General features: G+C 41.4%; 1 protein-coding gene across 2 annotated transcripts in view; it reads left to right on the top strand.

The window, feature by feature from the left end:
- Positions 1–26098, top strand: part of GDA (guanine deaminase) — a 216219-nt gene that overhangs the window by 158394 nt on the left and 31727 nt on the right. For both annotated transcript variants that reach the window (XM_077249047.1, XM_077249048.1), the window contains 5 exons: positions 2128–2299; positions 2532–2619; positions 11911–12016; positions 13623–13650; positions 25824–25931. In XM_077249047.1, coding sequence (XP_077105162.1) covers positions 2128–2299; positions 2532–2619; positions 11911–12016; positions 13623–13650; positions 25824–25931 — 502 coding nt within the window. The remainder of the gene's footprint in view (positions 1–2127; positions 2300–2531; positions 2620–11910; positions 12017–13622; positions 13651–25823; positions 25932–26098) is intronic.

Here is a 26098-nt window from a genome sequence, read left to right as displayed (position 1 = left end):
ATATTGGGTGAAATTAGTTTTGAACACGTCACCAATTTTTTAAGTAAATATATTGCTAAAGGTACTACGGACATGAAATTTTCACCAGATGTTGGTAGCAGTCCATCCAATCCACAGAGGTAATGAAATCAAACCATAGATGTCAATAAATTATGTGTAATAATGAAAAATTGAAGGGAAAAAGTATTGAAGATAATATGTAGAAAGAAGCCAGCTCAATTGTTTGGGCTCAGTGTGCAGGAGCACAGAAAGTTCGTCCTGACCAGATGTTGGACAGCAAAGGAAAAAAGGGAGTGTATCCAGCTCCAATTAAAACGGGTATTTTATTTAAAAACTTGATTAAAATACCATTTTCACTGCATTGTAAATAATAAGCATGATCAAAGGTAAAACAAATTGGGTGCCATGCGAAAATGGGTGATCTGTATGAAGTAATTGTGATGATCAATGGATAAATTGATTGCGACATTGTGGAAAATAGAAGTTTATAACAAAACAACATCACTGTGCTGAGCCATAAGAAGTTATCAGACTATGTCTTGTCAGTGAAGTGTTCCAAAATATCACAGGAAACCTGGTGTTTTCTAGGCCAGTGGTTGGAACGTCGCATCCAACCATTCACTCAGATGTTCCGTTACCAAACCAATCCCAAAATAATAGGTCTTATAGTAGGGGGATTGGTGGCTTTGTGAACTTTTGGGAGAACATGGTGAAAAGGTAGAATAAGATGTTCCACCAATAGATAATCCTTATGTTTCTCACTGAGAACATAATTGTAACATCATCACTGACACTTTTAAAGATAAGAGGTGATAATCTGTTTTAATGCATCTGTGGAAGGAGTTGAATCAACTCTGAAATGCATAATACAATAAAAAAACCTCTTCATTGACTTTGGACATCCTTCATCCACTGTCAGCGCCTGCAATATTCTGCAAGTTTTTTCTGATTTTCAAACATACTGTGACACTAGTCACTACTAGTGAGGCAGGGTAGTCAAACATTCCGGGGTTAGATACCAAGAGAGCACATAGTTAACTAAAGGGGAAAGACAAAGATGAAGTCAGACCATGGTCCTAGGTCAGAATACCAGTAAAATAGCAAATCAGAGCAAAGAGGCAGAGCAAACGGATGGTCACAACGAGGTTCGAGGTCAGGCAGCAATAGATCAACAAACAGAGCTCTGGAATACAGGGCAAACAACCAAGCAAATGCTACTTCTACCAACGATCTGGGACTGACAGCTTAGCTAAGTAGTTGTGTAATAACTTAGAACAGGGAACACCTAAAGGAACGTCAGCACCTCCCAGTCTCAGACTTGATGGCTGAGCTGTCAATGAAAATACCGACAGCTCAGCATGCCCCTGCACTAGATTGGGCAACTGAGCTGTCCATCAAAATTCTGACAGCTCAGCATGTCCCTGAACTAGATTGGACTACTGAGTTGTCATTCACTGTGTTCAAAACACAGTGAGCACAGGAATTGTCACACGTACATCACATGGCAGACATTGCACATAAATATCAAGTCACAAAATTTTGTAGCAATGAGAGGCAGAGCTAAAATGTTATGAGTTTTGGATTTTTCAAACCATTTTTGTCCAGTGCCAATAGTAGAACTTGTTTGGGATGGGGGCATGGCTAACCCTTCTCATGAATTTCAGGACAAGCAGCGATATTCCTTATGCCCCAAATCTTACTCCAGTCCCAACTGGAGTGAGATTTTTGGCAAGGCACACAGAGGCACACTCTACTATTCAGGTGCTCCCGATGCATCTGACTCCAGCACTCCACCTCATCAAGATTGTCGTAAAAATCACCAATCTTGATTTATTAGGACCAATGTTTCCCATATTATACTGAAAACGTTAGTATAAATAAAACTTGCCTAATATTTTCCTCTAGTGATGACTTTAGAACAAATATACTTATAACCTAATCAAAAATGTTAGTCTTTATAGGAAGTTATCACATTTATTTTATGAAATAATAATTCTGGTTGCTCATAAAACTAAAGATAAAAATGGATCATGTCCCACTGACCACTTGTGTCAGTTTATGGTCAGCTATTCATATTAAAACGAATGTGGCCTTGTTTTAGTAATGTATCATGCTTTATGATTTTAGTGAGTTCTTCATGCCAGGAATGATTGACACCCATATCCATGCACCCCAGTATGCCTTTATTGGAACAGGAATGGAAAGGCCTCTTTTGGAATGGTTGAAACATACTACATTCCCAACAGAAGATACATACTCAAATGTAGAAATTGCAGGGAACATGTACGACACAGTCGTGGTAGGTCTACACAAGTCATGCATTTTTCTCTGTTTAGTATCTTGGTTCTCAGTTCTGTTTTTTTTGCTTCAGAAATTGCTCCCATGGATTCACAGTTTTGCTGAATACATACATTTTTGCAGCACTACTATTGGGGACTCTAATGTAGCTTAAAAGCCGTATTACAAAATAAATGAAAAAAATAGTGCTTCATTTGTGTATTAATGATGATTTTGATTTGTATTTTTTAAAGAGAAGAACACTGAGAAATGGTACAACAACAGCTTGTTACTTTGCTACAATACATACCGATGCTTCCATTGTGCTGGCTGACACTACAAGTAAGGACCCCACTATTAGTTCTGGAATTTCCTTTTATATCTTTTCTTTGAATGAAGAATTATATCCAGGTTCAGTTGCTATGACAATCAAATTATTAAAATTACACTTCTTAATCCATGCATAAATGATGATCTTTTCATACACAATGGCTCACTTTAGTGGCGGATGCAGAAAGAAAAGGGCCCCTCTGCAAGAACAGTATGTGGGCTGTTTGCTGTCAAATATTTCTGTCTATGATAAAAACCATTTGCTACTTTGGAGGTGGAAGTGAGCCCCTCCTTACCTCTTGGACCCCTGTGCGACTGAAAAGATTGCACCAGTGACAGTGGCGTAACTACAAAGTTATGGGCCCCGGTGCGACCTTTCAAATGGCCCCCCCCCCCGCCAAAATATTTTCCTCCCAAATTCATATTTTCCCTATTCATTTTGCACACTATAGCTTTATTGCAAAGTTGTATAATGTGACCTCATACAGACACTTGCCCCATTATAGTGCTGCACAAACGTTATGGCCCCATATAGTGCTGCACAAACGTTATGGCCCCCATATAGTGCTGCACAAACATTATGGTCCCCATATAGTGCTGCACAAACGTTATGGCCCCCATATAGTGCTGCACAAACATTATGGCCCCCATATAGTGCTGCACAAATGTTATGGCCCCCATATAGTGCTGCACAAACATTATGGCCCCCATATAGTGCTGCACAAACATTAGGGCCCCCATATAGTGCTGCACAAACATTATGGCCCCCATATAGTGCTGCACAAACATTATGGCCCCCATATAATGCTGCACAAACGTTATGGCCCCATACAGACACTTGCCCCATTTGCTGTTGCTGCGATAAAAAAAAAAATCACTTCTCCATCGCTCAGGCACCCGACACTTTCAATATTCACCGCTCCTCGTTCCATTCGCCGCTCCATTTTCCGCCTCCTCTGCACTGACGGGTCAGGCACGCACTAACTACGTCATCGCGCCCTCTGACCTCAGCGTCACTGCAGAAGACAGCGGCGGCTGGAACGAGGAGAGGTGACTATCGCGCAGCGCTCCCCTCCCGGTTATACTCACCTGCTCCTGGCACGGTGCAGTCCCTGCTTCCCCGGCGCTGCTGCTTCTTCCTGTACTGAGCGGTCACCATTACCGCTCATTACAGTAATGAATATGCGGCTCCACCCCTATGGGAGGTGGAGCCGCATTTTCATTACTGTAATGAGCAGTACCATGTGACCGCTCAGTACAGGAAGAAGCTGGGGCGCCGGGAAGCAGGGACCTGCAGGGACCGCGCCAGGAGTAGGTGAGTATAATTAGACAGAAAAAAACGCATCATGTGCACAAAAATTGCGGAATTCATTCTAAATGATGGGATGCATATTGTATGCTGTTTTTTTGCGGTTTTATAGCGTTTTTATCGCGAAAAAAACGCAAAAAATCAGCAACGTGTGCACACAGCCTTAATCTTTTCTGTTTCCTGTCCCAAGAATACAAAAGAAAGGAGCGAAAGTAAAAGGGCATTCGTTGTAATTAGCTTAAGGCCTCATTCAGACGTCAGTGACTTTTCTCGCACACAAAAAGGTGCAATTTTAATCAGTGTCTTAGATCAGATTTCCGTCAGTATTTGGTCAGGATTTCAGTTTTTTATCATCAGTGATTTTCCAGCATGAAAAAAAAAATTTGCTAAGTTTTGTCTATCCATGAAGGTCCCTGCAGAGGGTATAAATCGGATGTGTGCTGTCTGATTTTTAATTGGACATCACACTGACTCATTTTATTTAATAGGGCTGTTCAGATGAACTTTTTTTTCTCGAGAAAAAAATTGCAGCATCCACTACTTTCATCTGAGTCTCAGATGAAACTCACTTATTCAAGTCTATTGGTGCGTACAAAAAAATCAAATCACATACGGAATATCCAAGTAGCATTCAATGTTTACAGATACATTTCTATTATAAAGCTAGGAAATTGTATTTGATCATGCACAGATTTTGTGTAACTGTTTGAAAATGGATCATGTCACATGGACCTAAAATGCAGACACATGGATGGCACATGGATGAAAATCGGAAAAAAATCATCAGGGTATGTGCATATGATCCAGAAGTATTAGCGCTTTGGAGGCAGAGCATGTTGCGAAATTGACTTGCTGCTGTCTGGAAAGATGCGTCGCATGTCCGTCTCCGTTGGTAAGCCACGGACGTCTGTGGACGTAGAGTGGGAATAGGATATCTTGCGATTACTGATCGTCTGCACATGCCCTATGAGTTTTCTGAATGAAACTTGGACGATATGTTATGTGCACATCTGTAGGGTCCCTTACAATGTAAAAAAACAGTAATACAAGTATTGCACACAGATAACAAAGTGTGTTGTCAGCAATTTTCACTGACTCATAGACTTGTATGGGTAATTTTGATCCATGACTCGGATCAAAAATCAACATGTATCCTTGATTTTTTTTGTGTTCCCTTGGTCTGTAAAAATACATGGACATGTGAATAGCACCATAGATTATAATGGCAACAAAAAGCAATATGGCCATAAAATAACAAGATTTTATTGAAGTACATATAAATACAAAAAAATGTTAAAAATGTATAATAACAGTATGGGGGTAGAAACTATACAAAAATGGTTACCACCAAGAGGTAAGATATGATATAGATATAGAATTGTACATTACTCAAGTAACATGTTTGTGCGCACAGTATACCAAAAAAAATAAATATATGTAGTATAATTATGGTATGGTTATATAAAGCAAAGATGCAAGGCATGTAATGCGCATGAAGAGAAACAATAACATGAGAAAAAAATAGGCTTGCTAATTATAGTGCCAAAACAACTGTTTATGAACAGACGTGTGGAAGAGAACTATGCTTATGTGGATGAATGTTAATAGAAAATGCAGGCCTATATTGCAATGCATATGGTGCCAGGACCTATAACATTTACGCCTATTTCTATATAAAAACCAAGTGGTTTTACCAAAACGGAATATATAACTAGTTGGAAGAGGTGGCGGTTATAGCCTACCGGTAGCCAGATTCCACAAGCATTAGAAATTATAGCATGGCTGATATAGAGCAGCGGCCTGGATCACGCGAAACGCGCGTTTCGCGTGATGCTTCGTCCGGGGAAAGTGCTGCACTTTCCCCGGACGAAGCATCACGCGAAACGCGCGTCGGGTTGCTGTCACCACCACGAGGTAATAATCCAGGCCGCTGCTCTATATCAGCCATGCTATAATTTCTAATGCTTGTGGAATCTGGCTACCGGTAGGCTATAACCGCCACCTCTTCCAACTAGTTATATATTCCGTTTTGGTAAAACCACTTGGTTTTTATATAGAAATAGGCGTAAATGTTATAGGTCCTGGCACCATATGCATTGCAATATAGGCCTGCATTTTCTATTAACATTCATCCACATAAGCATAGTTCTCTTCCACACGTCTGTTCATAAACAGTTGTTTTGGCACTATAATTAGCAAGCCTATTTTTTTCTCATGTTATTGTTTCTCTTCATGCGCATTACATGCCTTGCATCTTTGCTTTATATAACCATACCATAATTATACTACATATATTTATTTTTTTTGGTATACTGTGCGCACAAACATGTTACTTGAGTAATGTACAATTCTATATCTATATCATATCTTACCTCTTGGTGGTAACCATTTTTGTATAGTTTCTACCCCCATACTGTTATTATACATTTTTAACATTTTTTTGTATTTATATGTACTTCAATAAAATCTTGTTATTTTATGGCCATATTGCTTTTTGTTGCCTTTTTGGATGTTTATATTATTTTGGAGCATTGCCATTAAACTAGGCGGATACTTTTTCTCCTTTTGATGTATAGATTATAATGGGTATGTGTTCTTCGCTTGAAAACACCAAGCAAACAGACACATTCTTCAAATATATCTGTATGTGGGATTAGGCAAGGTTCATTCATGTTAAAATGCTGCATACTCCCCCCCCCCACACACACACACACACGTTTTCCACAGGTGGCAGCATCAAAATACAAAATAGCAATCTGCCCTAATTACTTTCTCTGTTTCTTTTTTTATGCATTTTGCTGTTATTGATGCATTTTTGAAACCAAATTTTTTGCCTTTTTTTTACTATAGAAATGCTGATGTTTTGCACTTAGATCCATATTTTTTTCTGCATTCATTTTCAGTTATGGCATAGAAGTTGGTCAAGAAAAACACACAATTCTGCCATCTTTAAATGCACAATAGGCATGAATTTTCATGAAATTGCATGCACTTTCCTTCAATTGTCAAAAGCATCAGATTATTGAATCCTACAAATAGAACAAGTGAAACTAAATAAAACTTGTACCAAAATGATCTATGAGAGCTGTCAAGTTTGAGTCTGCTAACCCAAACTTGACAGTCTCACAGGCATAAATGAGACTGTCATGCTCAGGTCAGGAAACCCGTGTCCAGTCCATGCATCATGGTCCATCCGTGGACCAAGTTTCATGATTGTTTGAAATCACTCTTCAGAAGTGTAAACCTCACTTTTCTTGTAGAAAATAGAATAGTACCCTGGGCAGGCGGATTGAAAATGAAATCACCATTGGTGATGCACATTTTATTTAGGCAATGCTTCAAGTTTCAGATAATAAAGCCCTTCTTCAGGCTTGAACAGTGGATATGACTAGCAATATTTGGGATTGGTGGATCAAATTCAAGCATGGTCATTATTAGTCTTCTGGTAGAGTGATATCTTCACATTTATATTTGATAGCTACATCTAGGCAAACCATGAAAAGAGATAAAAATTCATGTTGAGTTGAGGAAAAAGTTTGGCATCCAGATCAGATCTCCTATAGCAGCTAGACCAGAGAAATCTTCATTTTAAAGGGAATCTGTCACCCCCAAAATCGATGGTGAGGTAAGCTCACCGTCATCAGGAGCTTATCTACAGCATTCTGTAATGCTGTAGATAAGCTGCCGATGTTACCTAAAAGATGAGAAAAAGACGTTAGATTATACTCACCCAGGGGCGGTCCCGGTACGATGGGTATCTCAGGTCCGGTACAGCTCTTCCCATCTTCATTCCATGACATCCTCTTCTGGTCTTCACGCCACGGCTCTGGTGCAGGCGCAGGCGTACTTTGTCTGCCCTGTTGAGGGCAGAGCAAAGTACTGAAGTGCGCAGGCGCCGGAAAGGTCAGAGAGGCCCGGCACCTGCGCACTGCAGTACTTTGCTCTGCCCTCAACAGGGCAGACAAAGTACGCCTGCGCCGGAGCCGCGGCGTGGACCAGAAGAGGACGTCATGGAATGAAGATAGGGGACCGCCCCTGGGTGAGTATAATCTAACCTCTTTTTCTCCTCTTTCAGGTAACATCGGGGGCTTATCTACAGCATTCCATAATGCTGTAGATAAGCCCCTGATGACGGTGAGCTTACCTCACCATCGATTTTGGGGTCGACAGGTTCCCTTTAAGCATTCTTGGCTCGGCATCACTGGCATCTAGTAGGCCTTGCCATTTCATGATGTCACAGGACCTAGTAAATGCCATAGGCAGTATATAACTTGTATAAAATTTCTCAAATGTTTACTAAGCAGAAAATAAAATATTAGTACAACTGCATGGGAATTAGACTGGGCATGGTATATGTCATATGTCATTATTACAGGGTATGTTTTGGTATAATATATAGAAGCAATTGTCTGTTAGTTGAATGTGAATAATGTAGTATTATTAAAGAAGCACTCCCATCAGAGTTTCTATCCTTTAAAATTTACGGTCATCATATTATATAGCACAGTATACTGACAATTACTCATTTTGCCTTTTTACCCAGCTGATTCTTCTCTTTTCTCTGCTCTATGTAGAAACAGGAAATCACGTGTCACTGCACTTATCATTCCCCTCTTCGACTCATTACTTGCGCAGAGAAAATTGATGTCAATATATAAATAGGATAAAAATTTTGATGGGAGTGCTTCTTTAAATGTCTTGATTTAGTGTACAGTAGCTTGTGAAAGTATTCATACCCTTAACATTTTCCGTGTTTTGCTATCTCGCAACCTGGAATATCACTTTTTTTTTAGGGTGTGCATCAGTTCATATAAAAAACATGCCTATAACTGTGAACATTTGGTTTTCTTTTTATTGTGAAGCAAATAACAAATTTGACAAAATAATTGAAAACTTAAGTGTGCATAACTATTCACCCCCTAAAGTCTAGTTCTTTGTAGAGCCTCCTTTTGCTGCAATTACAGCTGCAATTTGCTTTGGATAAGTCTCTATTAGCTTTCCACATCTTGTCACTGAAATTTTTGCCAATTCCTCAAGGCAAAACTGTTCCAGCTCCTTCAAGTTAGATGGTTTCCTCTGGTGAACAGGAATCTTCAAGTCTGACTACAGATTCTCAATCTCAATTGAATTAAGGTCTGGGCTTTGACGAGGCCTCTCCAAAACATTTACACATTTCCCCTTATAACACTTGAGTGTTGCTTTAGCAGTATGCTTTGGATCATTGTCTTGTTGGAAGGTGAACCTCCATCCTAGTCTCAAATCACTGAAAGACTGAAATGGGTTTTGCTCCAGAATTTCCCTGTATTTCCCACCAACCATGTTCCCCTTGACTCGGACCATTGTCCATGTCCCTGCTGCCGAAAAACATCTCCTCAGCCTAATGCTGACACAGCTATGTTTCACTGTGGGGAGGGTGTTCTTGGGGTGTTTGTTTGGCACCAGACATAGTGTTTACCTTCGTGTCCAAAAAGTTCAATTTTGGTCTCATCTGACCACAGCACTTTCCTCCTTTTGGCAAACTCAAAAGTAAAGGCTTTTTTCTGACCACTCTTCCATAAAGGTCACATCTATTTTGATGGTGCTCTGAGGGATCTTCAGAGATTGTGTTGTTTTTTGTTTTTTTATAACTCAACCCTGAATTGTACTTCTCAACAACTTTGTCCCTGACTTGTTTGAAGATTAATGTTGTTGCAGCCTCTGTGGCCTTTAAGAAAAGGTGTGTATATACTGACAAACCATTGACACTTAGATTGCACACAGGTGGACTTCCTTTCACTAAGTACTTGACTTATGAATTTAATTGCTTGCACCAGAAATTTGTAGGGGCTTCATATCAAAAGATGTTTATACATATGCACATGCCAATTTTTCGTTATTTGATCCCATAAATTTATAAATTTAATTTATGCCTATATTTTTCTCACTTCACTAACTTAGACTATTTAGTGCTGATGCATCACACAAAAATTGGATTACAAAAATATTTAACACAGGTTGTAATGTAACAAACTACAGTAGGTAAAAAGCCAAGGAGTGAATACATTCACAAGCCACTGTAATTTCTTTTTAGATATTTTATAAGTTAAATCTCCATGGCCAAAAAGGATGATTTAATAACAAATGCCGGGTAGGTACACTGCTTCTAAATACAGCAACAGCCCACAGTATAGTTGTGGGGCGTGCAGTTGCCAAAATTGGACTAGTAAAACAGGTCTGCAAAAATTAAAACATGCTGAGTAAGTACCTGACCAGAAAGTAACATGCAGCAACATCACGTGGTTTTGTCGTTGGCTGTATGGTGCTAAAATGGATTAGTAATATAGCCATGTAAAACATTAAACTTAAAAACAAAAATTTAAATTACTCCTCATGCTAAGTGGTCATGGCCATGCTAAGAAAAGCTAGGTTGTGTGACAAAACACTCTGGGATCGCCTTTGCTGGGGTCAAAGGTCACGTGGTTTGCGCATTGAATTCTGAGGCGACAGCAGGTTTCCAAGTTGACTGACCTCAGGTCAGGTTTATTAAAGTGAAAGCAAATAGAAAAAACAAAACATAAAAATAAATCCTAGCCTGTCCGGCGCTAACTAAACAAATACGTTTGCTATCTAACAACTGGGGGGGCTTCTCCCTCCCAGCTAACATTACACAGATCATGAGCACAGCTCTCACTCACGTTTGTCTCACACAGACAGGCATTCTGTGTGCCCCAGGCTGACGCTGAAAACCCCCAGCTGGTCATCCTTTATTCCTACACTTATTAACCCCTGAGTATCCTGAAGATACTGAGCGGCCTAATTCACATAGGACAAGTACCTGGGTGAGATATACCTGCCCCCGACTACCAGACCGACATGACTCTTACAGTTGGTATGCACATAATGTAAAAGTTTTTTAAAACACACATACTTTGTGAGGTAGACAGTTACATTTAAATTTGTGTTATGTTGGGCGCTCCCTTTCTGTCTATTAAAAAATAAAATATGCTTTACAAAGAGAAATGCAAAAAGACACCTAACAAACCAGGAAGCTTATCTTACCAGGCAGACAAGCTTTGGATTCAGTGATCTTTTTCAGTTGAACATTAGGACTGAGGCTACTTATATTGCCCTCCTTGTCCTTAGTATGTCAAGAATGAAAATTAAATGGTGTTATTTAGGTACTCTTCTGCAACATATCACAGATCAGTCACTTCACTGTCACATTGACTCTGCAGGTCTAGCACCTCCATATCACTAAAGTTAATGGGGTATTTACGAATTGAGACTAACTCCCCCATCTTCTAAGTTCTTCAGCGAGTAGTATACTACACTCTGATTTAGGTATTTCTGCCACTATCTCTAATGAATAATGATGTGCCTTGACCTTCTACCCTTAGGCCATGAAGGCCTGAAATGGTCACTGCATTCCTCGCCCTCCTTTTTTATAGTGCCTGTTGGCATCCCACCTGATTGGCTGCACTATACCATGTGATGTAATAGCTGCATTCCATTTTGAGGAAGCCCAAACACTCACACCTGACATTGTATGAGCATGTTTTATGACTGAAGAAATCTGAAAATTTCATGACATTTGCTAGAAGATTGGTTTGTAGTGGATTTATTCCATCATCTGTAACTGTAGGTCACTTAAGATTTAGGTTTTGGTTTGTGGAAGCCAAAGGTACAGGCATTTACTAGTCAAAATTTACTAACCACTAAATGATTCCTAGTGTAATCATTAGTAACTAGCTGGTGATCAGGTCCTAGTAAATCACAATGATTGAAATATTCAGGAAAAGAACTGTGGTGGTCACTAGTCCAATGGGAATGTAGTAGACCTTGGAAGCTCACAGTCGCATTTTGCAATACCTGACCCTATCATCATGCAAAGAGCTATGTGAGTATGGAGAGGTCCTTCTATTAGCCATATTTATCTCAACAAGAACACAAGTTGTTTTCAAGAAACAATCTCTGTATTAATAGCTGACAATTACTGTTTCTCTATGTTTCCATAGGTCGGTATGGTCAAAGAGCATTTATTGGAAAAGTTTGCATGGATCGTAATGATACATATGAAAAGTATTGTGAAACTACTGAAGACTCTATTAGGGAAACAGAAAGGTACTATATCAATACTTCTTTTCAAAGTGCTTACGGGTATACCCCAAGATTTAGGGGAGGTGCTTCACAAAAAAGTCATTAGAGCATCAATATCTAAAATTAAGACAACTACAGCTAATCATATAGGGTGTTATTTTAAAGAGAACGTTTCAACCAGTGAAACGTGACAAGTTTTTGGTCTTATTCTACAGTACTACCACTACTCAACTGTATTTCTTCTTTTTTTTCCTTTTTGTTTTAAATCCACCATATGATTCCAAAGATGTGGGCTACAAATTGGAGAATTTAGTTGAACTGAATTGAAGTCGAATTTTACAAATATCCTTAGTATTTAGAATAGAGATTTTCTTTTTAGAATTCACAGTGTGCAAATTCAGCAAATTGATTGCTAATCTCCCTCCATGTTGCTGACCCTTAATGTGTCAGCAAAAGGTTGTAAGAAAAAGACCCTCAAATATCTCACTGCTCACCTGTCTGGCAGCCAATGCTGCTTACTACCCGCCATCCAGTCCTCTGCGTCTCTTGTTTCCACCATCATGTTCTGCATCTCAGGTATCATCACTCTAGGCTGTTACTTCCGGCTATAAACCAGGCCCTGGAGATTATTGCATAAACTGTGCAACGTATGACGTAATGTTATGAAGTAATAATATGGCACGCAAGGATGTACGAGTCCTGGTCATAGCCAGAGTCCGAGCCTCCAGTGAAGATGCGACATGTGACAGCACAGAGAAGGAGGACCAGATGGTAGGTAGTGAGCAGTGAGGTTGTTTACAATATAAGGTTGTTTTTTTGTTTTTTTTTTAAAATCCTCCATTTATTTATATCATGTTTTGCCTTGCCAGGGGTGCACCGAGTGCCTGTACATGCTTTGAACAATCATTCTGTTCTGACAGACTCTCTTTTAAAGGGAATCTGCCAGCGAGTTTTTACCATGTATTCTGAACACAGCAGGATGTAGGGGCTGTGTGCCGTTGTTCACTTACAATAAAGGTTTTTTCACCTGGAGATCATCACTGCCAAGACTACAGCTCATATGACTGCTAGAAAGACCACGTGCCCGTCTGATAAGCAGTTTACTATCAGTAGACAATGTACATAGAGAACCAGATGTGGGCGGGGTTAGCTTCATGAGCTCTGCTACAAGCTTCATCTAAAAATTCTTATTGTGTCACAGCTGCTGTACCCAGGAAACTAAGTGATACGTTGTTGGAATCAGGGTCTCTTTTCCTACATTATGCTGCTCTCAGATCAGATAGCAAAAGCCTGGTAACAGATTCCTTTTAGTGTAATAAATCTCTATATAATTAAATAGAACGGTAAGTATGACAGCTAAACCATGTTCTCCTGAGCTGCATTATCAAACACTGACCATAAACATGGGTGGCACTGGTTTTAGCAAATCCTTATGTCAAATCCTATACAATTCCAGTTGAAGATCCTATGACAGACTTTCTATATCTTATATAATTAGCCTTAGATACTTTAGGTCAGTATTTTATATATGTTTTCAATAGAATTATTCATACCTTCATCAGGTTTCATTTCTTGTTAATATTTACTAGTCAGATGGAAAATTGCAGGTCTTTATATTGTGTTTTCACAGGTTTGTTGAGGTTCTAAAAGAGAAAAACGTAAGTATATGACCTATACCATAATTACTAGAAGTTATTATTTTTTACTTGACATAATCAAGCCGATAATTAAACACATACACACAAACACACACAAACCTACACACACATTGTCTACAGCCTACATAGGAGCGTTAACAACAGGAGTGTACATAGGCTGTAACCAGACAGAAACTGTTAATTTTGAAGAAAAAAAATGAAAAAAAATTGTGTGGGCTCTCGCGTAATTTTAATAGCCAGCAGAGGGAAAGCCAATGGCTGAGGGCTGATGTAAGTAGTCTGCGAAGGAGCCAATAGCCATAAAGGTCCCCAGGCTACTAATATCAGCTCGCAGCAGTTTGCTTAGACTTTACTGGTTTACTGGCCTAGACTTTACTAGTTTACAAGGGGACCCCAGAAAAAAATTAACATTGGGTCCCCCTATAAAATGTAACCAGCAAAGGCTAGGCAAACAGCTGCGGGCTGATATTAATAGCTTAGGAAGGGGCCCTGAATATTGGCCCCTCCCAGACTAAAAACATAAGCTTTCAGCCACCCCAGAAAAGGTGCATCTATAAAATGCGCCAAATCCTGCACTTAGCCTTGCTTTTCCAACTTGCCCTGTAGCGGTGGCAAGTGGGGTTCATATTTGTGGGGTTGATGTCACCTTTTTATTGTCAGGTGACATCAAGCCCACATGATAGTAATGTAAAGGCGTCTATAAGACACCTATCTATTAGTAACCCCATAATGTTATTGTATAAAAACAGACACCCAGACTAAAGTACTTTATTTGAAATAAGGACACAGACTCCTTTAACAATCTTAATTAAACAATACTTACCGAACGCCTAATTCACTAAAGCCAACGTTTTCTGCAACAAAAATAAAATAATAAATCACAATATTCCTCACCTGTCTGCAAAGAAGATAATCCATAATGTCCCACGATGATCCTGATGACTTAGAAAGCAGTCACATCAGTGATGTGACTGCTCTCAAAGACAGCCGGCGATACACTGACAGGAGGTAATCGCTCCCGCAGTGTATCACTGAGCTGCCGTGAGAGAGTTCAGTGGAGTTCATCAGCTGATCAGCTCCGGTGATCTCCCTTATGGTACCACTGCTGCACAGGAAAGTTCTCACACAGCAGTGCCATAAGTGAGAGCACCGGAGCTGATGAACTCCAGTGAACTCTCACGGCAGCTCAGTGATACACTGCGGGAGCTATTACCTCCTGTCAGTGTATTGCCGGTGGCCGGGTAGAACGGTGACATCTCCCGATGTGACTGTTCTACACATGAGAAATCCGTGGGACACTTGGGATTACCTGGACTACGGTGGACAGGTGAGTATATGTTGGTTCATTATTTTACATTATTTCTAGGATACTAAATAGTGATGAGCGAGTATACTCGTTGCTCGAGTTTTCCCTAGCACGCTCAGGTGGTCTTCGAGTACTTTTTAATGTTCGGAGATTTAGTTTTTCTTGATTCAGCTGCTTAATTTACAGCTATTAGCCAGCCTAAGTATATGTGGGGGTGGCCTGGTTGCTAGGGAATCCCCACATGTAATCAAGCTGTCTAGTAGTCGCAAATCATCTAGCTGCGGCAAGGAAAACAAAATCTCTGAACACTAACAAATACTTGGAGATCACCCGAGCGTGCTCAGGAAAACTGGAGCAGCGATTATACTCGCTCATCACTAATACTGAGGCATCGGGGATTTGGTGTTAGGTTAGTGTAATGTTTTTTTTACTTTTATTTGAATGTGTATGTAATTTTACTTTTTTTTTTTTTTTTTTAACTGTGAGCACAGGTGCCGGCAGATGATACTACATCTCCCATCAGTGGCACCTGCTGTCACTTATCAGTGACAGCAGACATAGCCTGATGGAAGCAGTAGTCTCAACAGCCCACCCTCGGGTCACAGTCACAGCTGCTGGATCACGCTGACATCTGACAGCATGATCCTGCAGCGCTCTGACCAACAGTACCAGCGGTAATGTTACCGCGGGTGACAGTCACAGCTGTGGGGTCACGCTGACATCTGACAGCATTACCGCGTAGTTCTCTGACCGACGGTCCTACCGTTACCGCCGATAAGAACCACCGTGCCGGTGTTTCTCACACTGTCACACAGATGACAGCATGGGAAACACCATAGAAAGACGGTAAAACACAAAACAAAAACTCAGCAAATCTGCAAACATTTTTATACCTGCGTTTTTGCTGCGGATTTGACTGAGTCAATTAAAGTCAATGGGTGAAAAATGCTGCAGAAATGCAAAAAGAATTGATATGCTGCAGAAAAAAAATGCACTGCAAATACTCACGGAAATTTACTGATTATGTGCTCCACACTTCAAGATTGTCGTTGAATTACCTTGCATAAGGATTCCTTTGCGTTTTTGGACCATTTCTGCGCAGAAAAAAAAACACAGCAAAGACGCATCCAAAACTCATCATGTGCACACAGCCTAACACCTATGGGTGTTATGAAGCCCAGAAAGGTCAACACATGCGCAAAGAAAATCAAGGCACATGTCGTGATGCAATTGACCACCCACGTGCCTATGCAAAACCGTCCTGGGCTTCATGATACCAGGAAGTCCGAGACAGTGCGACAAAGCTGAAGAATTCTCAGCAAGCAGAAGTGGATCAAAAGATGGTCAAGCACCATATAAGTGGCGGGGAAAACATTACAGATATCATAACATGGTGATGACAAGTTAATTGTTTCTCTTTTAACAAATTTCCAATTTTTTTTGCTACTTAAATAAAAAGAAATTCAAGTTTAGTATTAACACAATGAAACTTACCTGGAGAATCATGTTGCCAGGTCATTTTTACCATATAATGAATGCTGCCAAAACAATTACGGAATTACACTTTTGTGCAATTTCACTGCATTTGGAATTTTTTTTAAGTTTTCCAGTAAGCTGAATAGTAAAATAAATGGTGCTTTGCAAAACTACAATGTGTCCCCCAAAAAACATATCTTGTAGGAGAGTGAACCGACACTGCAAAATAATAAAGAGTTCTATGCCATATACCAATAGATTCATCTATTGAGGAGAAGAGAATTTGTGCATATACGACCAGGACCGGCATTAGGGGCAGGCAGACTAGGCATCTGGCGATGGCGTGCCGATATTAGCGGCAGACGACGCCACCGCTATTCGGACCGTGAGTCAGGTGCTAGCGCCTCCCCCCACATTGCATATTCAGCTGTATTAGCATCATAGATGTCGATACAGTTCAAAGCAATGATGGAGGAGACAGCATCACATGAAGCTCCCTATCCCATCATCCCACCTCTGCCTCTGACACAGCGGGCGCAATGGCGTCACTTTAACGCTGTGCCAGGCAGAGGAGCTGCTGAGTTGAGGAGATGCGCTGCAGTGGAGGAAAGAGGAGAGATCAGTATTATATGGGGTTGCATTATACTTTATGGGGGCTGCATTATACTCCTATGGAGGGCTGCTTTATCCTCCTTTGGGGGTCTGCATTGTACTCCTGTGGGCATCTGCATTATGCTCCTGTGGGGGGGCTACATTATATTCCTTTGGGGCTGCATTCTACTCTTTTGGGGTTGCCTTATACTCCTATGGGGAGGGGGCTACATTATACTCCTGTGGGGGCTACATTATACTCCCATGGGGGGCTGCATTATACTTCTAAGGGGGCTGCAATATACTCCTATGGGGGCTGCATTATGCTCTTAAGGGGGCTGCACTATACTCCTATAGGGATGCATTATACTCCTGTGAGGGGCTGCATTATACTTCTATGGGGGACTGCATTACACTCATGTGGGGGCCTGCATTATACGCCTATGGGGGGCTGCATTGCATTTCTATGGGGGGGCTGAATTATAATCCTATAGGGCTGTATTATACTCCTGTGGGGGGGCTGCATTTTGCTCCTATGGCGGGCTGCATTATACTCCTGTGGGGTGTGTATCACAATCCTTTTGGGGTCTGCATTAAGCTATAGTGGGGGCTGCATTATACTCCTGTGGGTGGCTGCATTATACTCCTGTGAGGGAGGTTGCATTATACTCCTGTGTGGGGCTATATGATACTATATGGAGGACTATGGGGTGGATTGTGCTATTTGAAGCGCTATGAGGGGTGCATTGTATTATATGAAGCTCTATGAGGGGTGCATTGTACTATATGGAGGACTATGGGGGATGCATTGTAGTATATGGAGGACTATATGGGATGCCTTGTACTATATGGAGGACTATGGGGGTGTGCATTGTACTATATGGAGGACTGTGGGGTGTGCATTGTACTAAACAAACAAAATGCTGCCTATTCATTGAGTAATTGGATTGTTTATGCCACAACAAAAATCATTGTTCTCAGCAGCACATCCCTTGGTAAAAACTGCAGATGTGCTGCTCATTACATGATACTGTATGGGGACAGATTGATCTAATAGTGATTGTTCTGTTCCTATCCTTCTTCCTCAGCCAATGTAAAAAGGCCGGAAAACAAGTGTCGAACGACTTCAATATAAATAATAATAATAATCTTTATTTATATAGCGCCAACATATTCCGCAGCGCTTTACAGTTTAACAGTTTCAAATAACAGTCATAAATAACAACGTTAACAATACAACAATTAAAGCAAAATAAGATGACCCAGCTCGTGAGAGCTTACAATCTACAATGAAGTGGGGGAGATACAAGGTACAGGTGTGTATTTATAATGATGGTCCAGCCATCTAGAGGGAGTGGGGGATAGATGGAAGTAGTGAATGGGCTACACATGCACACTTACACATAAAATTACTTTGATTAGGGAACGTGATAGGCCGCTCTAAACAAATGTGTTTTTAGGGAGCGCCTAAAGCTATGCAAATTGTGGATATTCCTAATATCTTGGGGTAGAGCATTCCAGAGGATTGGCACAGCATGGGAGAAGTCTTGGAGTCAGGAGTGGGAGGTACAGATTAGTGCAGAAGTTAAGGTACCTTCACACGAAACGACATCGCTAGCGATCCGTGACGTTGCAGCGTCCTGGATAGCGATATCGTTTCGTTTGACACGCAGCAGCGATCAGGATCCTGCTGTGATGTCGCTGGTCGCTGAATAAAGTCCAGAACTTTATTTGGTCGTCCGATCGCCGTGTATCGTTGTGTTTGAAAGCAAAAGCAACGATACCAGCGATGTTTTACACTGGTAACCAGGGTAAACATCGGGTTACCAAGCGCAGGGCCGCGCTTAGTAACCCGATGTTTACCCTGGTTACCAGCGTAAAAGTAAAAAAACAAACAGCACATACTTACATGCGTCCCCCAGCGTCTGCTTCCTGACACTTACTGAGCGCCGGCCCTAAAAGTGAAAGTGAAAGCAGAGCGGTGACGTCACCGCTGTGCTGTTAGGGCCGGAGCTCAGTCAGTGTCAGGAAGCAGACGCTGGGGGACGCATGTAAGTATGTGCTGTTTGTTTTTTTTACTTTTACGCTGGTAACCAGGATAAACATCGGGTTACTAAGCGCGGCCCTGCGCTTAGCAACCCGATGTTTACCCTGGTTACCCGGGGAACTCGGCATCGTTGGTCGCTGGAGAGCGGTCTGTGTGACAGCTCTCCAGCGATCAAACAGCGACGTTGCAGCGATCGGCATCGTTGTCGCTATCGCTGCAGCGTCGCTTCGTGTGAAGGTACCTTTAGTCGAAAGTCATTTGCAGAGCGCAGTGTTCGGGGGGTGCCGCACTGTGGAGAGCTTTGTGGGTGAGAACAAGTACTTTGAATTGTATCCTGTAATGAATGGGCAGCCAGTGTAATGACTGGCGAAGAGCGGACACGTCTGAACACCGATTAGCTAGATGGACAACCCTGGCTGCTGCATTAAGGATAGACTGGAGAGGGGAAAGTCGAGTAACGGGGAGGCCAATTAATAGAGCATTACAGTAGTCCAGGCAGGAATGGATCAAGGCGACACTGAGGGTTTTTGTTGTTTCCATGGAGAAAAAAGGGCGGATTCTAGAGATGTTCTTTAGGTGTAAGCGGCAAGAGTGGGCAAGAGATTGTATATGAGAGGTGAAGGAGAGATTGGTGTCAAACATAACACCCAGACAGCGTGCCTGCTGCCGGGGTGTTATTATGGTGCCACCCACGGACAGGGAGATGTCAGATTTAGGGAGGTTAGTAGATGGCAGGAGCAGAAGAAGTTCAGTTTTGGAGAGGTTGAGTTTCAGATAGAGAATGGACATGATGTTGGAGACTGTGGACAGACAGTCACTGGTGGTCTGTAGTACAGCGGGAGTAAGGTCAGGGGATGACATGTATAGTTGTGTGTCATCAGCATAAAGATGGTACTGAAAGCCAAATCTGCTGATGGTCTGTCCAATTGGGGCCGTGTAGAGGGAGAAGAGAAGGGGGCCAAGGACTGAGCCCTGAGGTACCCTGACAGCAGGAGGAAGAGGAGATGAAGTGGAGCCAGCAAACAAAACACTGAAGGAGTTGTCAGAAATATTGTCTATCACGCTCGTTTAATGGCCTGAACTCAGTGCGTGTAAATACAGCCAAAATGTAAGTGTAATGGTGCAATATGTGAGCATTTAGGGCCTCACTTTAAACTTTGCCCAGGGCTCCACTTTGCCTAAAATCGCCCCTGTATACGGCACCAAAAATCCATAAGGAAATATAAAACAGTTCTTGCAATATAACCAAAAATTGTGGAATAAACTTTTTGATATGTAAAAAAGCTCCAAATAATTTCAAAAACATGTAAAAACAAAAATATGGGGAATACTTTTTGTAATGGATCATATCACTCCAAAACAGAACAGAGAAGGAGACAAATGCAATCTATCTATTAACCCAATTTGAAGATACATAAAGTAGGGTTGCTAAAGGCAAAGCCACATATAATCTATGCGTACATGAAAAAATTGACAATACAAAAGAATGAACAGTACCAAAGTAATCATATATGCATAGGAACACATAAACCACTAGGTCATCAACCCATATGCAGGATGAAGGGATTGCTTTATTTTTCCTTATGGGTTTTTGGTGTTGTAGTTGGAGCACCCCCAGATGCAGGGCCGTGGGGTACTCGGTACCGGGCTTCTCAGTCTCGGTCCTAGGGTTGTCACGGTGGCTAGACCCGGTCCGTGACCCTGCTAAGGGGCGTCCAATGAAAGGTGTGATGAGGGTGCGTGGTGCAGGTCGCGATGAATAACGAGGACACAGGGTTGCTGTCTCTTTACCTCTTTACTGAAGGCTTCGGGATCCACAGTCCAGAGTACTGTTAACAGGGCTGGCTGAGACCGGCCGGTCTGAAGGCACATCCAGAGTTTCCTTTGCAGGTGGAAATCAGTGCCTACCTTCTAGTGCCTGTGTGTTGTAGTACCTCCCTGCTGAGCACCACGGGATAGTCCTCACAACTGTTGTGTCTGTTTCTGATGTTCCTTCTCACAACTTGTATCTGTTCTGATGTTCTTTCTCTGTCCCCCAGATGATATGGCTAGGACGCACCCGTATGATGGGTAGGCCTGGAGTTCTTCCGGGACCCTAGCGTCGCACCTCTCCCACAATTGCCCCCTATGTCTACTTAGGTGATTTAGGTGAGACAGCCAACCTATAATCAACTGTCCTGCCGCTGTTTGAAGTAATGCTTGGAGCCCAATACTTCCTCGGAGTTCCGGCCACCGGCTACGCGCCTCAGTAGGATGTTGCCACGATCTTAAGGCACGACTCCTACTGGCTTTATCTCCTTTTTGCTGCGATCTCGTTTCTCACTTCTCCACAATAAACCTCGCTTCGTTTCCTTTCTTGGGATGCCACCGCATTCAAGTGCAGGCGTGGCTCCGTAATGTTCTGTTCTGTTCGCTAGGTCACTGTCAGGATCCCACCCCTGACAGAGACCCCCCTGAATCTTCCCCTGCAACACCCTCTGCCACAGGATGTTGCCTGGTTCCAACCCAGTCAGCTTCTGGCTAACTTCCTATCCAGCCCCCAGTTTTACCAGATTGTGAGGAGTGGCCTAATACATAGAACCCTTTGCTCCCCCTGGTGGCCAGAGTGTGAAGTGTAATGTGTGACTGTGATACCTGGTCAGGTGAACTCCTTTAGTGCCATCAGACGTACCATCACTCCCCTTAGTGGCGGAGCGTCAGTACTGCAACGACCAGGTCTCTGGGGCGCTGCACATATACATCTATTCTCTTCTCATCCTCCATAAAAACTAGCCTTCCTATAAGTGGATGGAAAAAATTAAAAAGTTATGGCTCTTGGAAAAAGGAGATTAAAAAATGAAAAAATGCCATGAAGTCACCATGTCACGAAGGGTTTTACCTGACTATTCCATGACTACATTTTGTAGTTGAATTTTGTCATTATCCCAGTCACTTTGGTACTAATGTGACTTGACACCTATTCCCTGCAATAGGAAGCCCTCTATGGACACATGGGATTCTAGAGATCCTATAGCCAGGAAAAAGGAGAAAAGGTAAATACCAAGGAACCTTTGGGAACTATCAAGGGGAGTAATATGTAGCAAGTCTGTCTATGATATTCTCAGGGTCGATTCTAGCTTATTGGCTGTCTTATGCGAAAACTGAAACGGCATCTTCTCACCCCCCAAAAAGCATATATTAACAAGAAAAGCAGACAAAATTGTAAAAATCTAAAATTAACTAGCTTAAATTCAAGATAGTTATGGGCTGTATGCATCAGTATTTAGCACCAATAAATCAACTGCATATTTATATATCTACACATGTGGTCAAAATTGTTGGTACCCCTCTTTTAATGACAGAAAAATCCACAATAGTCACATAAACTTGAATCTGACAGAAGTAATAATAAATACAAAAATCTATGAAAATGAACAAATGAAAGTCAGACATTGCTTTTCAACAATGCTTCCACAGAATTTAAAAAAAATAAAACTCATGAAATAGGCCTGGATAGAAATGATTGTTAGATTGTAAGCTCTCACGAGTAGGGTCATCTTTTTGTGCTTTAATTATTGTATTGTTAACGTTGTTACGTATGACTTGCGTTTGAAACTGTTAAACTGTAAAGCTCTGCGGAATATGTTGGCGCTAAATAAATAAAGATTATTATTATTAAATTATGGTACCCTTAACTTAATATTTTGTTGCACAACCTTTTGAGGCAATCACTGCAATCAAACGATTCATGTAACTGTGAATGAGACTTCTGCACCTCTCGACATGTATTTTGGCCCACTCTTCAAGAGCAAACTGCTCCAGTTGTCTCGTGTTTCAAGGTTGCCTTTTCCAGGCGGCATGTTTCAGCCCTTTCCAAAGATGCTCAATAGGATTTAGATCAGGGCTCATAGAAGGCCACTTCAGAATTGTCCAATGTTTTCCTCTTAGCCACTCTTGGGTGTTTTTAGCTGTGTGTTTTGGGTCGTTATCCTGTTGCAAGACCCATGACCTGCGATTGAGACCAAGCTTTCTGACACTGGGAAACACATTTCTCTCTAGAATCCCTTGATAGTTTTGAGATTTCATTGTGCCCTGCACAGATTCTAGACACCCTGTGCCAGATGCAGCAAAGCAGCCCCAGAACATAACAGAGCCTCCAACATTTTTCACAGTAGGGACTTTTCTTGATATGCTCCATTTTTCCATCTGTGAACATAGAGCTGATGTGCCTTGCCAAAAAGTTCCATTTTCGTCTCATCTGTCCATCGAACATTCTCCCACAAGCTTTGCGGCTTGTCAACATGTAGTTTGGCAAATTCCAGTCTGGCTTTTTGTATAATTTTTTTTCAACAATTGTGTCCTCCTTGGTCGTCTCCCATGAAGTCCACTTTGGCTCATACAACGACGGATGGTGCGATCTCACATTGATGCTCCTTGAGCTTGAATTTCACATTTAATCTGTTTAGAAGTTTTTCTGGACTCTTTTGTTACCATTCGTATTATCCGTCTCTTTGATTTGTAATCAATTTTCCTCCAGGGAGGTTGGCTACAGTCCCATGGATCTTAAATTTCTGAATAATATGTGCAACTGTAGTCACAGGATCATCAAGCTGCTTGGAGATGGTCTTTTAACTTTTACCTTTAACATGTTTGTCTATAATTTTCTTTCTAATCTCATGAGACAACTCTTTCCTTCGCTTCCTCTGGTCCATGCTGAGTGTGATACACATCATGTCACCAAACAGCACAGTGAGTCTCTGTAGCCCTATATACAGACCCACTCACTGAGTCCAAGATTGTAGACACCTGGTGATAGTTAGTGGACACACCATGATTTAACATGTCCCTTTTGTCACATTATTTTCGGGGTACCATCATTTCTGCCCAGGCCTATTTCATGAGTTTTATTTTTTTCAAATTTCGGGGTAGCATGGTTGAAAAGCAATGTCTGACTTTCATTTGTTCATTTTCATAGATCTTTTATCTATTATTACTTTTGTCAGATTCAAGTTATTTCTATGACCATTGTGGGTTTTTCTCTCATTAAACAAGGGGTACCAACAATTTTGACCACGTGTATATTTACTCCATAGAACAAAAAACTCTATATATTAATTGTATTGTCTGACACACACACAAAAAACTTTTTTTTAGGCATGGAAGCTTTAATCCTTTACTGACATATGATGTGCAATTAGTTCATATGAAGGCTCCCTGACTTTGATGCATTCTCAAAAACTGCATCTTTCCCAGCAGATGATGGCTGTGTTATTCAACCATCATCTACCTCTAACAGCCGCACGTGGTTCTTAACCTGTGAAATGCCACTTTCAATCTGTGACAGTGGTATTTATAGTGCACGCCCCAGGGAGCATGCTGTTCTAAACACTCATCAGCTCCCCCAAAATGCGAATGTGGGGCACCGATGGGTTGCTGTGACAACCTGGAGTCTGCTAAAATCCCTGACTTCATGTATCAAGAGTACCTGACCCCACCATTCCCCTTCATCAAGACACTCAAAAACAATGCTGGTCTTGATAAATTGTGCCCTTTGTCTTTCTTCTCTTACGGGGTGGTAGCTGCGATCGAGGCACTTGTCTTCTCCTGTCATGCCCTGGTGCGCTACATGAAAGAATGGGTCATGGCTAGGTGTTGGTGTTGGTGAGGTGAGGACCTTGCATCCATGCAGGTCACCTGTAGCCGATGGTGTTGGCTGGAAAGGACCATAGATTTCAGAGTTCAATAAAGGAGACTTCCGTTCTAAAAAAACAGTCTAATCTGAAATGTAACTTGGTAAGGGTTATGTACAAGGGGTAGCGGGTAAAAAGTCTTATGGGTGTTTCCCTTACAGTGTAAAGCATTTTCACACACATAGACTCCTTCCACTGTGTAGTCTACTCCAGGGCCAGTGAAGCATAATTTTTCACCCTACTTTGTCACAGCTTAGCTTGTCACCACAGTCCTGAGCAACAAGTCTCTCTACCTGCTCAGCAGTTTTGTGTCCTATTTCTTGCACTACTGGCACCCTGGATCTACCGCTCCGGACCCCCAATAGTCCTATGATCTCAGTCCTGTTTAGGTCCATAACCTTTGGCATTTAGCAAGCTCAGGGTTTCTTGTGACATTTCATCATATCCAGTGACCCCTTTAAGGTGAAAGGCCACTCTGTCTCATCTACAGCCAGTTCTAGATCACGCTACTCCCTTGTCTCTTAGTCTCCTTTTCTTAATAGTTCACCCCAATGACAGCACTGCTCACAGACACATCTTATTTCAACTTGAACTTCTCCCTATCAGACTATCAAACAAGAAACAGTTACTTTCCCTAACACTAAGCCCCTCCCACTATGGGCTAGTCCCAAATTTTAGCTCTATCCTTACCACAATGTTGCTGCCTAAATACAGTCACTATCGTATCCTATCTATGTCCTAAGTGCTAACCTATGTCTTACCCCTATGCTATACCATACTGTACACTAACAATACTATACATTATCATATCACAATACATTGGCAAACATCACATGGCAAAATATATATACAAAAGAAATATGAAATAATACACATTACAACACGATTGGTCTTCAGGGAACGTAACAGTCCAGCCCACACCTCGTACATGCTCATAGATAATTAGCATGTCACACTTTCCACTTGATGTATATCTTTTTATCATATCAAGTTTAAAGTATATGGTAGATTTGTTACAAGTTGCAAAATAAAAGTGCTACTACATTTGATAACATTAATAATGTACTCTTTGTACCTTTCTTAGTATGAGAGAGTAAAGCCCATTATAACGCCTCGATTTGCAATATCCTGCAGTGAAATGTTGCTGAATGAGCTGGGCGAATTTGCTGTTAAACACAACCTTCATATACAGGTATGAGCATATAAACTACATGACATAAGAAATATTTTGCTTGCATTCTAGAGATTCAAATGCAATGTGGTTAAAGGACTGTCTGATTCTGCAAATCTACATTAGTTATTTGTTGAGTGGTCTTGTTGAGAATAAATCATACAAGACCTTCATCCATTAGCTGAAGC

This window comes from Ranitomeya variabilis, chromosome 1 (genome assembly GCF_051348905.1).
Source record: "Ranitomeya variabilis isolate aRanVar5 chromosome 1, aRanVar5.hap1, whole genome shotgun sequence".
Classification (NCBI taxonomy): domain Eukaryota; kingdom Metazoa; phylum Chordata; class Amphibia; order Anura; family Dendrobatidae; genus Ranitomeya; species Ranitomeya variabilis.
This window is presented reverse-complemented; position numbering and strand designations above follow the sequence as displayed.